This window comes from Canis aureus, chromosome 17, assembly GCF_053574225.1.
Source record: "Canis aureus isolate CA01 chromosome 17, VMU_Caureus_v.1.0, whole genome shotgun sequence".
Lineage (NCBI taxonomy): Eukaryota > Metazoa > Chordata > Mammalia > Carnivora > Canidae > Canis > Canis aureus.
In genome coordinates, this window is record NC_135627.1 from 755,630 (window position 1) to 773,178 (window position 17,549).

A 17,549-nucleotide genomic window follows, 5' to 3' on the forward strand; every position below is an offset into this window, starting at 1 on the left:
GTGTGACTATCATAAATAAATAAACATTTAAAAATAAAAATAAATAAATAAATTCCCTTGGTATCTTTCCTGACGTGACTCCACTGCACACAGTGGTGTGTGGTGGCACTCTCTTCTCCATTTCCTTCATCTGTGTCACTGTCTCTCGCTTCACAGCAGGTCTCTAAACTAGGGAGGGGTCACTCTACAGGTGTTCCTTTACAAGTTGTTTTGAGTTTGCATGCATGTTCTGAGACGAGCTGATCATTTTCTACAAAGGAAAACCCTGCTGGAATTTTGGTGAACATTGGATTTAATGCACATAGCAGCTCGGAGAAAACAGACACCTTGATGACACAATGCTGCTCTTTGTTTTATTCTTTATGTGACTCTCAGCAATGCTTTGTCGCTTCCAGTGCACGTGTTTGTGTGCAGGTGTAACATGTCTTTCACACATTTCCAGATATTGTTGTGAATGGGGCTCCATTCAATACTCCGTTCTGGAGTATTTTTGTGGAAAGATTTACAGTGACAGAATCATCTATTTTGTGTTTCTTCTCGTGTCTGTCTGAATAGCTTGTGAATCTCGTGAAATTCGGTTGTGCCAGCGAAGCCATAGAATTTACTGGTGTAAACCGACTCACAGCCTTCTCCGCAGGACTTGTAACTGTGTCCTTTCAGTCCTGGATTCGATAACTTTTGTTTCCTCTCCTTTTATCCAGTCTGGCTACAGGCTCGTAGGGTCTGTGGGTCTTCTCTAACTGCTTTTCTAATTTCTACTTTATTTCCTTCCATTTACTTTGGTTTTAAGTGGCTCTTCTGTTTCTAGTTTTTGAAGGTGGATGCTTATGTCACTGTTATTAAATTTTTCACCTTTTATTTTCAAGATTTTATTCATTCATGAGAGACACAGAGAGAGGCAGAGACACAGGCAGCGGGAGAAGCAGGCTCCATGCAGGGAGCTCGATGTGGGACTTGATCCCAGGACCCGGAATCACAACCTGAGCCAAAGGCAGATGTTCAACCACTGAGCCACCCAGGCGTCCCTTTAGCTGTTTTTTTTTTTTTTTTTTTTTTTATTTTATTTTATTTTATTTTATTATTTTATTTATTTATTTATTTATTTATTTATTTATTTATTTATTTATTTATTTTATTTATGAGAGAGAGAGAGGCAGAGACATAGGCAGAGGGAGAAGCAGGCTCCATGCACCGGGAGCCCGACGTGCGACTCGATCCCGGGTCTCCAGGATCGCACCCTGGGCCAAAGGCAGGCGCTAAACTGCTGCGCCACCCAGGGATCCCTTTTTTTTTTTTTAAATAAACTCACATATTGTGTTTTCCTATTTGCTCAAAATATTTTCTAATTTTCCTTGTTTTGAGTCACGGGCTATTTACTTAAAAGTATATCATCTACTTACATTCTCTCTTTATATTAGAATCATTGGATTATTTATTTAGAAGTATATTGCTAGGGGCGCCCAGCTGGCTCAGTCAGTGGAGCGCAAGACTCTTGATCTCAGGTTTGTGAATTTGAGTTCCATATTTGGAGTAAAGATTGCTTAAAAATAGTATCTTCAAAAAAAGTGCATTGTTGAATTTCCAAACATTTAGTTATTTAGAGTGATCTTTGTTAGGTTTCTAATTTATTTTATTTAAAAAATTTTATTTATTCATGAGAGACACAGAGAGGCAGAGACGTAGGCAGAGGGAGAAGCAGGCTCCAGGCAGAGAGCCCGACATGGGACTCGATCCCGAACCCCAGGATCACGCCCTGGGCCGAAGGCCTGCGCCAAACCACTGAGGCACCCAGGCATCCCTAGGTTTCTAATTTAATTTCACGGTGGTCCAACGACATTCTGTACAGTTTCATCCTCTTAAACAGACTCATTTGTCCCATGCTACACACATCCCCACACACTGCGAGGGAGCGTTCTATTGCGCAGTATTCCGTAATTAACAAGGTCAGGGGCAGCCTGAGTGGCTCAGCGGTTTAGCGCCGCCTTCAGCCCAGGGCGTGATCCTGGAGACCCGGGATCGAGTCCCGTGTCAGGCTCCCGGCATGGAGCCTGCTTCTCCCTCTGCCTGTGTCTCTGCGCCTCTCTCTCTCTCTCTCATAAATAAATAAAATCTTTTTTTTTTTTAAAGTCAGGTTGGTGGATCATAGCTCATATTTTTCCTGGTTTTCTGTTTATCAAGTACTGAACAAAGCATTGAAGCTTCCGACTACAAACACGGATCTGTCTGCCGCTGCTCTTCTCAGTTCCGCCAGATTTTGCTCCGAGCCTCCTGAGACTGTTACTTAGATGCCTGCACATTCACAGTTAAGTCTGGCAGATGCACCCATTCTTCTTCTGAAGTGAGCTCTTCGTCTCTGGAAGTACATCTTGTCTTGGGTGCTGCTTGGTATGAATGAGGCCACTATTGATTTCTTGACTAGTTTTCCTGGTAGATCGTTTTTCATTATCTTACCCCGTGTGTTTTTGTATTTAACATGCCTGTCTGGTGGGTGATGGAGATGTTGGTCTTAGTTCTCTGCTTCGTAGGGCATTTGGCCAGTTTATTCCCTTCCCATACTTCCCTGCTCTCCTGTGAGCAGATTTTGTCTGTGATGGGCACAGACGCCACTCACTCTTTTGTGGTGGGCAGAATGTGGTATGAGGACCCCTGCACGCATTAACTCAGAACTCCACGAGCTAGCTAGCATTATCCTCTTCAAGAAGACAAGAAAACCAGGTTTAGAAAATTCAAGTAATTTTTGTAGGGGCACCCGGACCGTGTCAGAGCCAGGCTCTGACCCCTGTGCCATCTGACTTCAGAGCTGCAGCCTGAAACTATCTCTTGGCACTGACTCCCACGCCTAGAGAATGTTCCATCACTGGGAAGAGACCCAGAACACAGTGTCCACTGTCAAATGCAATGTCTTGGCTTACTAAGCAGTTGATCTCAATTCCTTCGTCACTGATAACCCTTCAAAATCTCCCCAGGGGGATCCCTGGGTGGCGCAGCGGTTTGGCGCCTGCCTTTGGCCCAGGGCGCGATCCTGGAGACCCGGGATCGAATCCCACGTCAGGCTCCCGGTGCATGGAGCCTGCTTCTCCCTCTGCCTATGTCTCTGCTTCTCTCTCTCTCTGTGCGACTATCATAAATAAAATAAAAATTAAAAAAAAAAAAAAACAAAAAACAAAATCTCCCCAGGTTTACAGTCTGTTGCTTTGCATTTATCCACATCTGTACCTACTTTTACATAATAACTTGTTTTCACAAGAATATATCCATACACAAATATGCATAAACATACACACGTGTATACACACACAGATGTGCACAAATACATAAACACAAATGAACACGCAAACACATTTATGCACAAATAGATTTATATACACACATGTATGCACACAAAACATGCATACACAAACGTACACAGAACTCATGACATGTACGTATGTACACACATGCACAAGTACACATAGGCAAACACGCTCACACATGCACCAATGCACACACGCACACACCCTTGGGCATGATCTCTCTACTGAGCCCTTTCCTCCCAGTCTGTACACCTCATCGTGTCCTCATCCAGAGCCCTGCCTCTGCCTGCCTCTAGCAGCCCCTGACTGACAGCTCCCAGGCCAAAGACCATTTCCTCTGATTCCTTCCTTGGTTCATCACACCCACACTTGTGTTTCTTCTCCACCTCAAATCCTTCCTCATGTCTCATCCTGGCACCTCGCCAGTCCTATGTTCAGGGAATGTGTCCTGCACCTGACGCTGCCCCTGCTGGGCAAGATGCACCCTACAAAGCACTGGAGGAGATGGGCGAGTGGAGCCCAGTGATAGGACCACTGGAGCAGGTGGCAGCCACTATTCGGTTTCAGGGGTGCACCAGGGAGGAGGGTGCACGGTGATGCAGAAAGTGCATCATGCAGGAGTGCAGCCTGCTTCCAGAGTGGCTTTTCTCCTTCCTGGAAATCGCAGTGGTGTTCCCCGTACCCTCATCTTTGGCCCAGCTCATTCTAAGGCCCATGACTTAGGCCAGAGCCAGCCAAGAGACCCTGACTCTGCGTCTGTGTATGTGGCCTGGTAATGAGCCATTTGCTGCAAGTGACATCTCAAAGTTGGGGTAAAGGAGGCCTTGGCACAGTGACCGCATGAGGCCCACAAAGCCCGAGCTCTGGGCCGCTGGCTCTGTGCCAACCTGAGAACCTGACCGCTCTGTGGCCGGACCTCTGAGGGCAGAGAAGACCCCGCGGCCAGAGAAGCGGGTGTGCTGTGGGGCCGAGTGCTCAGAAAACCAGCGGGGAGAGTGCTGCAGAGGCCGTCGCTGCCACTAGCATGTGGCAGGCATTTGCTAGACTTTCTCCCAGGGAAGTTGCAATGGGAAGGGTGTGGTGGGGGGCCCCTCTCCAATGGAGCCGTGTCCTGGTGGTCAGGCAGCACTAGAGGGCTCCACTAGACGGGAAAAGTCAGGAACACAAGACCTCAACATTTTGTGGAAAACACTCCAAAAGACAGGTTACAGAATGGCAGTGGAAGCTTACAGCATCTTCAGAGTTCTGAGGAAACTACTTTGCTGTCTTTTTTTTTTTTTTAACTTTATTCATGAGAGACACACAGAGAGAGAGGCAGAGACACAGGCAGAGAGAGAAGCAGGCTCCCTGCAGGGAGCATGATGCGGAACTCGATTCCGGGACCCGGGGTCATGCCCTGAGCCGAAGGCAGAGGATCGATCAACCGCTGAGCCACCCAGGTACCCTGAGGAAATGACTTTGAACCTGGAGTTCCCTGCGCAGTCAGGAGCAGCAGCTGTGCAGAATAAGGATTCAGGCAAACGGCCAGGGCGTGTCCCGTCAGCAGTGCGAGCGGGCCCCGGGCAGGAGCCGAGTCTGGGCTGTGGGGCCACGTGGGGCGGGTGCGGGCCAGCCCACTCCTGGGCTCTGGGGAGGACGGCGAGGCTGCCCCTGCCAGTGACGGACATTTGGCTTGTAGACACCGCGTGCCAGGTTTGATTAAGAATCCAAATGCAGAAACACAGAGGTGATTTGCTGAGAGTGGTCAGACATTGGAGAAAGCAGCAGGGGAGCAGCTCGGGGGAGTGGGGGGAGCCCGGGCCTCATGTCCTGTGTGCAGTACAGACTTGAGAAACTGCACGTACAGGGGTCAAGGAAAGGGAGGTTTGCACCATTACAGCACTGCTCCGTGTACAGGAAGTTGAGGACGGCGGGCGCAGGGGCACGGGCACCCTTCCGGTCTTCCTCATCTGTCATTAATTTGTTTTGACAGAAATCAGCACGGTGGGCATGCGGCCCTGTGCCCTGTTCCTGGCCCTCCAGGACGCCCTTCCTTCCTGCCATCTCACACGTTCGCTCAAACTCATCCCTCACTTGACACACACGGGCGTGCACACACACACACACACACACACACACACACACTCTGCCACGGGCCGGAGGATGGCAGGAACCCTTCCGTCACGTTAGGGCAGCAGAGGTATTTCCACATAAGTGGGCGGCAATGGACTCTGGGTCAGAGGTGCACATGCACACACGAGCATCACCGAAGTTGATCCAGGCTTGTGAGGTTGCTGAGAACCCGTCACCCCACGTGGTGACTCTGGGCCCACCAGGTCGTCCCTGCCCATGGCTACATCCATACTGCAGCCTCCATTGCCCCCCGACTGCCCCCAGGCCCTGCCCTCCTGCAGCCCAGCACAACAGGCCAGTTCATCACCCGGGGCCCCTCACCCAGGGCCTGAGATGGGGGAGGGGGCTCTCATCCACCCACAGCCACCTGCAGGCCAGTCTCCCCACTGCTGGGAGCCTGAGCTTCCCAGTGCTTCCCAGTGGCTTGTTTAGGCCCCCAGCCCCCAATCCCCACTCCTGCCCAGCCGGGCGGCCTCTCCACAGGATGACGTCCAGACACCTACAAGCGGCTAAACGGACGGGTCTCAGGATGACCCCTGGAGTGCAGCCCGCTTCCAGAGTGGCTTTTCTCCTTCCTGGAAATCACAGTGGGTGGGCGTTCCCCGTACCCTCATCTTTGGCCCGGCTCATTCTAAGGCCCACCCAGAGCATGCCCACCCTCCCCACACCACGGGCTGCGGGCCCACCCTTGCCCACTGGCAGCTCCATGCACTCAGTTGTCCTGGTCTTCTCCAGAGCTTTGCAGCGTGCTGTGCCAACTTTCAGAATGCCACTTGTCACTTAAGAAAGGAATGTATCTCAACTCATGGTTAGATTTTTTTCCAATGAGAATAAAAATAATCGTATCTCAGGTTTTCTTCTTCCATTTATGGCGGTTTTTTTTTTTTTTTTTAAATCACTGGAACTCATCTTGGTGCCAAGAGTCATCCAACTTTGCTTCTCTTTGAGGTGGTAATTCAGGTCTTCCCTGGCAACATGGTGCTCACGCCGGGTCATCTTATAGACCATCTGGTTCCTGAGGGCTGCCCTCTGTCAGGAGCGTGTCATTTCATTGACAGCACACCAGGACAGGTGTTAAAACAAATGGTGGCTATTTCTGCCTACCTGCTTTTCTCCTGTGACTTTAAAATCACCTTGTCTGTGTTCTCAGGTAAGGCACATGTGGGCATCTGCTCCCTGCCTCAAGAGGCTTTGTCTGTGCTCCTGTGTCATTTAAGCACAATTTTCATGTGGAACCTTCCCTGTTTGCTACTAGAAATTTTGTCATTGTTTTGTAGCTATTGAAAACATGACTGGCTCAGTGGTTGAGCGTCTGCCTTTGGCTCAGGTTGTGATCCCAGGGTCCTGGAATTGAGTCCTGCATTGGGATCCCTGCAGGGAGCCTGCTTCTCCCTCTGCCTGTGTCTCTCATGAATAAATAAAATTAAAAAAAAAAAAAAAACAAAACATGACCTTCCATTATATTTTGACTTTTCTGCTAATTTTGTGTTGTTAAAAACTTCTTTTTTTGGTCACAGCTTTTTATCAGCTTCTCTTAGATTTTCTGGGCTCATGATCACTTACCACAAGCAATCTCAACTCCTCTACGACTTCGTGGCTTCTCCCCCCGCCCCCCACTCCCCTACACCATTTGTTCGGCCACATAGGCCTTTCTCTGTAACAATACCTGATGGACACAAAGGCAGACATCAGCCTGCTGGCTCAGCCCAGCGGGCGACTGTGATGCAGGAGGACAGGAGAGCTTCACTCCCGTCTGCCCTGCATCTGCATTTCTCTGTCCGTTGTCCTGGTCATGGCCTATAAGTTGCTAAAGAGTTATGAGGAATGTGTCGTTTGTATACCACAAGTTTTATTAATGTAATTTTAAGGCCAATTAAACTAATTTTATTCAGAGTAAGTCTACATTAAATTACAAGATTAACAATCTCTAGAAATAATGAATGTAAAATTTAAGAAGTAGAAATCTATTTGGTCTTTTATAGACCACATATTATAGAATTGACAAATGAAAATTTACAAATATAGAAATAGTGATACTTCAAGGGTGAGGATTTTCACATGGAAACCCCAAAGATGTCCTATTTTAAACACGCATGTTTCAAAAAGGGAGAAGTTTTTAATAATTTAGCACAAAATTAAATTATATAAACTTGGTATATCCCAGAAAATATTGCTTTAAACACTTATACCATGATCAAAATTCCTTTGGTAGCTTTTAATAAAAATGAAACATGCTATCATGTAAAATATAAAGTACTTTAAATGTTACCAGAAAAGTATCTTTGTTACAGTTACCATACTAACATCATCGTCCCCCTGCTCAACCTCACCTATACACACACAACATGAAACCAGGTGCCACCAAAATCCTTTTAATCTTTTGACAAAATAACCTCTGCTTCACAATATCAAGACTTTCAGTCTCCTATAAAACTTTTTACAGTGGTCACAGCACAGATAGCAACGGCTGTCCCTGCGCATGACTGTAAAAACAAACCAAACTTTATTAGAGCAATCGTACAAATACTGCAATTAAATCAAACAGCAGTTACCCCAATGCAAAAACAGGGGCTGCTAGACGCAATCTTAGAAGAGTAAACGCAAACACACTGTCCCCCAAACCCCTAAACAGAAAATTCACAAATAACTCAGTGGAAATAGAACAAAGACGTGTGTGGGTTCACCGCAGCAAGCACACCTGACCCCATGTTGTCTCGGCACACAGGAGAGGTCTCACCAAGAAACCTCGCTCTAAAAAGTCAGTCATCAGAGCTTAGAATGTATGGAAAATAAAGGAAACAGATACCAGGATTAGGTTGCATCATCGATTAGCCAGTGTTTGACACCAACGGTTTCTTCCTAATGCTTGCCCGCCACGGGCTCTTGTTTCTAGCCTATGCCTCCATCAGCTGAGAGAGCCTGCCTTCAGGAGTCTACTGGTCATCCCTGCAGCCCAAGAACACAGCAGGGAGGATCTTTCTAGCCATGTGTTCATGATCACACACACACACCCCCCAAACCAAACCTTCAGCTTTCTGCCACAAGAGCAACACCTCACAAAGGAAAAACCCCTTTATACAATGTCTTCTTGTCCAATCTCAGTCATTCTGCAATGGGGCAACAGAAACGATTGAAACACCAAAAAGAGTAAGAGGAAGGGCTGGTGGGAAAGATGCGTATGCTGTTTGCAAACCCTCAGACTTTGTGAAAGGGCGATCCGAGAATCAGCTCTTCTTCTAATCCCAAAGCCTCCATGCTGGCTCAATGTCAGAAGTCCTGGAAACAGCACAGAAGTGCTTCACTGCTCTGAAGATACATTCTAGTGTCTCGCTGAGAGAAAACAGCTGGCCGACACGTCAGGCCACGTAGTGGTACTGATTTGGATTGTCCTTGTCTCTCTCCATATAGTCTCTGTCTATGAGGGATTCAATTCTCTTTTTCAAATCTCCAGGCTAAAAAAGAAAAATAAAACCCTCCATTATAGTGGCATTTGGTTTACAAACACAGGAGGACATAATAGATGCACTAAGTGTGTGGTTATAATTATGGACATACATCATACACAATTTAATTATGTCTCAGGGCATCTTCATCCTTAGTAAGGACATTTCTCCCAAAGTACTATTATTGTGTTATTATATATTTACTATTTCTGCTCTATGGAAGTAGGTGACCCCAGATCCCGAGGGCTCCAGTGCTGAATGGACAACATGGTGATAGGCTGTGCACGAAGGGTGGCTCTGGCTCTGCTGAGGTAGGAAGCGCCTTTCTATCAAAAGGCCTAACCTTCTATTCATTAATAGATCATACATTCACAAAATAGACCAAGGCAGAATCGCTGCTACGGCCACTGTACACCTCATCCACCAAGTCCTTTAACTACTGGGTCTCTCATCTGCACAGGGAAAATGAACACTCGCTCTGGCTAGAGGTAGGGTTTCAGGACCGCGCAGGCACTACAGAGAACACAGCAGCCCTGGCTTGCTCAGGTAAGAGAGCTCTGGCCTTATCAGTGTCTGCTCACTGATCTACCTCAACCTGACTTCCTCAGTGAGGGTGGAAGGGCAGCTGGTCCTCTACCAAATCAGACAACACAGAATCAGAGAACTTCCACACCAGAGGAACATGGGCAGGCTCAGGCACTAAAAAACCAGGTCTCACGAGAGTCCCAGACTTTCCAGGGGGGAATGCACATGTTTTAAAGAGCTTTTCCTAATGCTTCCCTAACTGGTCAGTCCAGGGCAGTAGCTCCCAGTCCTAGAAACATGCACGGAGTCATAGTTTCAGGGTCGACTTTCTCGTGGACAGAAACAGGGAGAAATTATCAAAACACAAAATGCTCTGGGGCTTGCTGCTGCTGAACAAACAGCTGTTAGCAGGATTTCCTCAGAATCCCACAACATAATCTGAAGAGCTACACTACTGAGAAACACCGTCTGGAGTTCCACCACATGCCTCCCCTACCCCTGCTAAAAAGGCAACAAATACAACATCCCCTGCAGCTGGGAGTCTTCGGGAACTCTCTCATTCCTACAATGGGGACAAAGAGCATGTGGGATAAAGACCCTGCTATCACCATCACCTGCCAGTTTCTGACACTTGGTGTACACACAAAGGTACATTTGTGCAGTAAATGATTACTTGTGATGCAGGACAAATGATTCCAAAGTGTTAAAAAATGATCATGCTCTTTCAAGGTTCAGAGTGATACTCCCAGTTAAGTTAATGTACATTTACCTTGACTGGAAATTTCAGCTGATTATACAATTCAGAAACTAGAAGATTATGACCAAGAGTCTTTCTCATCTTCATTATCCTGACAATAGCAGCGTCAATCTGATACTGTCTGTCCTGAAACACTCGTTCCGTGGTGCTGACTTGTTCCTCAACCTGTATAGGCACACAAAACAGTGAAGTTTAAAGATATATTTCGGAGATACCTGATATTGTTGAGTTTGATGAGAAACTTCTGATGTAAACTTTGGGTAAATCCCGTTCTGTTATGCATTTTTATCCGTGCTTCCCAAGGACAGCACAACTTCAGTATCGAAACTTGAAAAATAATGTAATGTTATGTTTCCCTTATAAAAAAGCTACAAAACACTATCAACTCTGTATAATCCTGAATTATATCCAGCAGCTCTGCAAAAACAAAACACAGGGCTATCAGAGTTGATTCCAAAAATGTGAGCTCTGCTCCACATCAGGAAACCTACTAATGTAACTAGTATCACAGGACTATCAAGGTGAGATGATATGATCATCCTGACAGATGCCACAAGGGCACAGTAAAACTGAAAACCTATTCTTGATCTAAAACAACCTTTAACATATAAGGAGCAATTAAAAAAAAAAAAAACTGAACAGGATAAAAAGCAGTTAGTTATCAGAAGCAAACAGCAAATACTGGCAACAACTTCATGTTAGTTACAGAGCAACCTAGTGGAGGTCCACAGCTCAGAGGAGGTGAACGCATATGAGGTAAGCATGTTTCAGAAAGACAGAAGCCAAGCTTTCCAAAGGGATCCACGACCCCAAAAAGGTTAGTGTTCCCTGTACTTAAGACAAATACACAAAGATAAATGGTGTTAATATTTACTGGCAATGACCAGTTATACATGTTCAATGGGAAAGGTCCCCTTTACAGGGTGCCAGCATTTCTTGACCCTTTGTGCCTTCCCCAAATCCTTCATAGGCCGGACCAATGTCTATATACCTGCCTCCTCAGACCTCACCTGGCTCAGCTTTGTCTTTGCTGGGAAGCCATCCCTGACCCGTGGTTATCAGACGGGGCTCTCCTGTACTTTACCTCAAGTGTAACCAGTTCATCAGTGTGTAATCATTTAGTACTTGTCTGCTGAAAGTTGCTTGAAACAGAGACTTGTAAGAATATGTTATTGTTAATGGATGAATTCTCAGCGCTTCACAGAGGACCTGGCCCAGAGAGGGTGCTTAACGGGTATTTGCTAACTATCTGATAAACAAATATACAAGACTTCCCATAGAAACCTCTTATGAAAAGAGTTATATTCATATCGACAGAAACATGGATATGAATCAGATTTAGTATGGTAAAAATGAAAACTGAGAAGGGACACCTGGGTGGGTGGTTTAGCGGATGAGTGTCTGCCTTTGGCCCAGGGCGTGATCCCGGGATCTGGGACTGAGTCCCACATCAGGCTCCTTGCGGAGAGCCTGCTTCTCCCTCTGCCTGTCTCTCTCATTAATTAAAAAATAGAAAACTGAGAATTCGTGTAAATTAATTAAAAGAATCTGGGTGTTGGCTATGAAACAGATCAATAAAATTAAGAAACTGTCCCATAATATGTGAATTTAATATATAACAAAGGTGATAATTCAAGCAAGTTGTCAGAGGATGGTATTTTCAATTCAGTTTTAGAAGAGGAAGTATAGTTAAGATTGCTTTTTGATATTAAAATAATTTATAAATTACACTGCTCAAAGAAAGCCTTAAATGTAAAAACTACTGTAAAGATACAAGTAATTATTTTTAAATGTTGGGGCAAAGGAAGGTTTTTCCTAGGCATGACACCCAAGTCAGAAACCATAAAGGAAAAGGATATATTTAAGAACTTTAAAAAACTTCCACATGTAGAAAAATCTGAAAACACAAAATTATCTGTCACAAATTATGGTCAATCTCTTTAACATAAAAAGAACATTTACTAACGTGAGAAAGAACATGCCAATAAATGTGCCAGTGACTTGAACAAACAATCAGACAAAATACAAATGGCTCACCATAAAAGAGCCACACCAACATTTCTAAAGTGCTTATAAGTGTTTGGCCAAGAGGTTTCACACACACACTGTTCATTTAATTCACACAAGCTGAGGTGGTATTAGGTCTATTTTAAAAAACAAAAAATTGAGAATCAAAGACTACATACTTTGGATACACTACAAAATGGCATAAAGATGCTCAAAGAAATTCAAGCTAAAATGGCAGTGAACAGTTTTTGCCTGTAACAATAGGCTGGGCAAAGGGCAGGTGGAGGAGGGAGGGCTGGTCCTTTTGTGAAACTGACACTGAAACCTGGTGAAGACCTGTCCCTTTGGCAAAGGGCTGTCAAACTAACAAAAGTACACGTTCTTTGACCCTGTAACTCCAGGGCAAAGATTTTATACTAAAGAAACAATCTAACAGGCACATGGGAATCTTGGTACCAGGATGTTCAATGTAACCTTATTTCCAGTAGAGAGGGAAGCAACTTAAATGCCTTTCCACAAGGGCACCGCCAACCTCCTGCAGATTCACATGACCAACTACTCTGCACCCATTAAAACCAAGTCCTGACATGGAAAGAATCCCATCATAAAGAATAAGAACAGGTTACAAAATGGTATAAACAAATGGCATACACGGAATAATTGTGTTAAAGAAAAAAAAAGACATATTTACATCATAGGAAAAAGCTGTTTGAGTGCAAATAAAGCGGCAGTAGGGATTATCTCTGGGAGAGAGCGAGGACAGTCCCACTTTGAAATTATAACTCCAAAACTGTACATCTTTTAGTCACTCTATCAGAAATTCCTAATATTAAAAAGGATGCATCAAAGCATTTATGCACTTAAATCTTTAACAAGTATGTCAAATTGCCCACTAAAAAGCACCTTCTAAAAAATGGAAACATAAAAAGAATGCCTGTTTTGTCACATACTTGCCAACTCTGGATATTATCAAACTTTTAAACATTACCCAAATTGATGAAAAGTGGAATATTAATTTGAGTTAAAAAAATTACTGATGGGAATTAACATCTTTTATATAGTTTACTGGTCTTTTACATTTCTTTTTGTGTCATCTAAACTTATTTTCCAACTGGGCTACACCTGAACACCTCTAGGTAAGTGAAGCCACCAGTTTCTATTGCTGGGAGTGGAGGAAACTGTGATCTACCACCTCCAATCAATTAAAGCTGTCCTTGTATTGTGTGAAGTAACTTCATGCCTTCAAAAGGCCAGGGGCCAGCTGGACACCCTGTTATGGAAGTGGGGGCCAGGGGAGCCACTGTCCTTCTGGCCTGCAGGCATGACAACCCTTCTGGGGTACAAGGGCTTCCGCTTCCTATAGGAAGGGCCCGAGGGCAGTGGTCCAGAATCTGCTCCTGATACAAGACACCTGAGAATCCCATGAAAGCTACAGATACACTCCATCTACACAGACCACAGCTATGATTTCAGTGGGTCTGTGACACCCACAACCCTCACCAGTTCCGCCCCAGACCCTGGCTGAGACCAAGGATGAAATGTGCTGTGCAAAAATAAGGCAAGTGACTAGGTTCTGGATACCAAGCTCTCCACACTAACAGAATCCAGCATAGGAAGGTCTACCACTCCACTTTTGTGAAGAGGGGTGCTGATGTACACACATTTGTTTCTCATGTTTGTTCCTACCGCGAATAACAAATTAATTAATGTTACTTTAAACGCTTTCAGGAGCACCCTGAAAGGACCGTAGATACTACAGGCCCCTTGGCGAGCACCCCGCAGGTAGAAAAAGGAAACCTGTACGTACAGTTTCCTTCATCTGGATCTGGTTGATCTTTATCCGAAACAACTTGTGCTTGAACTCTCCGTTGAACATGAACGTGTCTCCATCTTCCACCTCCTTCCCTTTGGGACTTTTAACCAGAACTCGTGCTTTGCCACAGGCCAGGGATTGTAATGTCCTTCGCAGCTCACTGTCCTCTGAATGGGGAGAAAACCAGGCCCCAGCCACCGTCAGAGTGAATCAGACACTCCACAGGGCAAAAGAAGCCACGCTCTCAGGTGTGACCAGCAGAGACTGAGTCTGCATCTGCTCTTGAACAAATAGGTGTTTTAGGAACAAAGACACGCAGACACCACACATCCACCCAGAGCAGAGGATGCTTACCTATCCCCGTGGCCATTTTTATTTCTTCAAAGCTGAAGCCATCCCCTTCATTGAACATGAGAAGCACCAGTGTCTGGAAAAGGGACACCTGGAACTCCTTCTTTCCCTTAAAGAAAACAGATGTATCATATATGAAGCTGTCTGCACAATCTCTGGAAAATTTTAGGTTTCTTTTTGCTCTCAAACTTTGTGGGGTGTGGGACTAGGAAATTAATCAGCCACCAAACAAGAAGAAATGAAGTAATTGATTATACAAGAATAAAATGACTCAATACTGCACTTGAAAATTCCTCTCTTGAAGGATTTTTTAAAGTAGTAAAGGAGTATTACCATTACTTGAACTACCCATTGCTGATACCTGTCCAGCAGCACCCTCATGTCCCATTCTTAGCTCGTCAAAGTCCTTCTAATGGTGGTGGGAATGCCGCTGGAGGAGGCAGACACAGCATGAGATGCGGTGACTGAATATGTTTGGAAGAAGCAGGCAGAAGATCTAGCAGATGCCTTTGTGAAAAGATTTGAGTGAATGTGTAAGCACTCAGGTCATCATCATGAACTTGGCCTAGCCTCCTTCTGTATGTGCCTGTGATTTACACAATACATGCGAATGGGACCTTGGGCTTCACGCCATCTCCCACTCCTAGTCACAAAGTCCCCATGGCAGAGACCCAACACGCACGCAGTGGGCTCCATGTGGAGGACAGCTGCAGGGACTGGGTGAGGTTTTCACCCCACCCCCAGGACCAGCCTCAGGGAAAGAAGTGCAGCCACGCCATCTTCCTGCAGAAGGTCAGTTGTGCAGAGGCGGGTGAGGGCACGTGTAGTTTATATACATTGTGTATGTGCTTGTATGATCTACAGGATACCCTGCATTAGTGCATTGTAACAGCTAGCAAAACAGAAATCTTGTAAATTTTTAAATTAGTGTATACAACTGAATTTAATTTACAAAACTGAAGTTAAAACCAGAATATGAAGGCATTGTTTGGTGACCTGCTTCTTCCTGCCGTCAGTACACTGTATATACTTCCCTCTCCTATAACATCCCTTTTAATAACAGCGCTGCAACAAATAGGCTTGTTCGTTAATCTGTGAAAAACGTCTCCTTAAGAGGAATTCCCAGAACTGACACTACAGTGATGAGAGGCTGCAGGTGTGCGGCGAAAGCAGTTACCCTAAAGCTCACATGCTCTGTCTTGTGCTAGCAGGAGGCGCTGGTCCTTAAACTCTCAGCCTTGGTTGAACTGTCATCACAGACAGTGTAGTGTCTGCTACAGTTTAATCTGTACTCCGTGGACCGGCAGAGAAGTGGAACATATGTCACTGAATTTGGTTTCTTCCGACAAATACCCACCATTTGCTTCAACGTGGATGGAACTGGGGGGTATTATGCTGAGTGAAGTAAGTCAATCGGAGAAGGACAGTTTATGTCCTCATTCATTTGGAGAATATAAATAATAGTGAAAGGGAATAGAAGGGAAGGGAGAAGAAATGTGTGGGAAATATCAGAAAGGGAGACAGAACATGAAGACTCCTAACTCTGGGACACGAACTAGGGGTGGTGGAAGGGGAGGAGGGCGGGGGGTGGGGGTGAATGGGTGACGGGCACTGAGGGGGGCGCTTGACGGGATGAGCACTGGGTGTTATTCTGTATGTTGGTAAATTGAACACCAATAAAAAATTATTTTATTAAAAAAAAAGAATTTGGTTTCTTAGTCTTGCTTCTATGAGTTGCCTCTACACATCCTTTGATCTTTTTTCTTTTCTTTTCAAAATACAGAATGCTTCACCAATTTGTGGGTCATCCTTGTGCAGAGACCATGCTAATCTCTGTACCGTTTCAATTCTAGTCTATGTGCTGCTGAAACCAGCATACCTTTGCTCTTTTCTCAGGTAAATGCTTTTCTACTTCCATTGATTTCTTATGGACTTTTATTGATTGGAATATTAATCCTTCAACTATTTAATTTTATTGACCCAGAAAAGCCAGTGCTGAGTTTTACTGAATAACCTCTTCCTTTGTTTGCTACCAAAGTTCAACCACAATGTAAAAGATTCTAGTAACATATTTATAAAAAGTAAATGAAACAAACTTACTTCCTTAAACTCTGCTTTTAAAACAGCATGCCCCAATGTAGTTTGCCATTGAAGTTTCCGACCACTGTGCTTTCCGAGATAAAATGTCTTAAATACTTCCTGAAGTTTAATCATCTGCCGAAGGAAAACAACAAATATAATTATGCTAAACACTGTTCATCTAAAGAACCACATATTGCTCAATTTACAAAGATTTAACAATTTTTCACAGCTGAATGAAAAGATCAGTTCTATATTTTGACAGTTATTTTTCTGGATTATTATTTTTTTTTTTAAAGATTTTTATTTATTTATTCATGAGAGACATAGAGAGAGGCCAAGACACAGATAGAGGGAGAAGCAGGTTCCCTGTGAGGGTGTGGGGGGTGGGCGGTGGCGATGTGGGACTCAATCCTAGGACCAGAATCACGCCCTGAGCCAAAGGTAGAAGCTCAACCACTGAGCCACACAGGTGCCCCTTTCTAGATTACTCTATGACCATGAAGATGTGCACCACTCTAGCACAACAGGGTTTTCCTCTCACATGAGATGCTACCTGAAGTGATACCTAATGTACCAACAGGCTGTGGTCTGCAGTCTCCACACCTCCCACTGGGGCTCCCCTGGCCAGTGGCATATATAATGAACGTTATATATATATTCCAGAGGCCATCCCTAGGTAGAGACACCGTCTGCAGGCCCAGCCATAGCCTGACACGTCTCGGGCTCCCTGCCTGCTCTCATGCCAGGACTGGTGTTGCGCCACTGGACGGGTGCTGTCAAACACTGGAAGCCTGCTGCACACCCCATCTTCCACTCTTTGCTCGGCTCCCTGGATGTCCCCACCACTCTGCACCCAGGACAGCTGATGGTCTGTGCTGCTTCAAGCTTCAACTAGTGAGATGATCCTGCTCTCTGTGACACTCATTGCTTAGACCTCTATGTCTCTACCCCGTGTCCACTCCTGAGCCCTCCTCGGTTTGTCTCCTATCTACCCTGAACACCGTGGCACCCTCAGCTCACGGCCCTGTGCACTCTGCTCATTCCCTTGTCAGTGTCCTTGGCTACTTCCAGGTTCTTAGAATAAAGAGTAAAAGGCTTGCCAAGGTCCCTTCCTTCTGAACCGCTAACTGCACTGGCCTGGCCTGTGCCTCTTCTGCCTGACCAAG

The 17,549-nt window shown here is 45.2% G+C and overlaps 1 protein-coding gene and 1 non-coding gene across 2 annotated transcripts in view; both read right to left on the bottom strand.

The window, feature by feature from the left end:
• Window positions 1-7,761: 7,761 nt before the first annotated feature.
• CUL4A (cullin 4A) overlaps window positions 7,762-17,549 on the bottom strand; it is a 43,247-nt gene continuing 33,459 nt past the window's right edge. The window contains exons 16-20 of the mRNA XM_077854885.1: window positions 16,402-16,515; window positions 14,305-14,410; window positions 13,945-14,117; window positions 10,143-10,295; window positions 7,762-8,857 (exon numbers count right to left, since the gene is read on the bottom strand). Coding sequence (XP_077711011.1) covers window positions 8,762-8,857; window positions 10,143-10,295; window positions 13,945-14,117; window positions 14,305-14,410; window positions 16,402-16,515 — 642 coding nt within the window. The 3' untranslated portion in view covers window positions 7,762-8,761. The remainder of the gene's footprint in view (window positions 8,858-10,142; window positions 10,296-13,944; window positions 14,118-14,304; window positions 14,411-16,401; window positions 16,516-17,549) is intronic.
• LOC144288200 (U6 spliceosomal RNA) lies at window positions 16,075-16,178 on the bottom strand. The gene has a single exon (XR_013356172.1). It is a non-coding gene; the product is annotated as a U6 spliceosomal RNA (small nuclear RNA).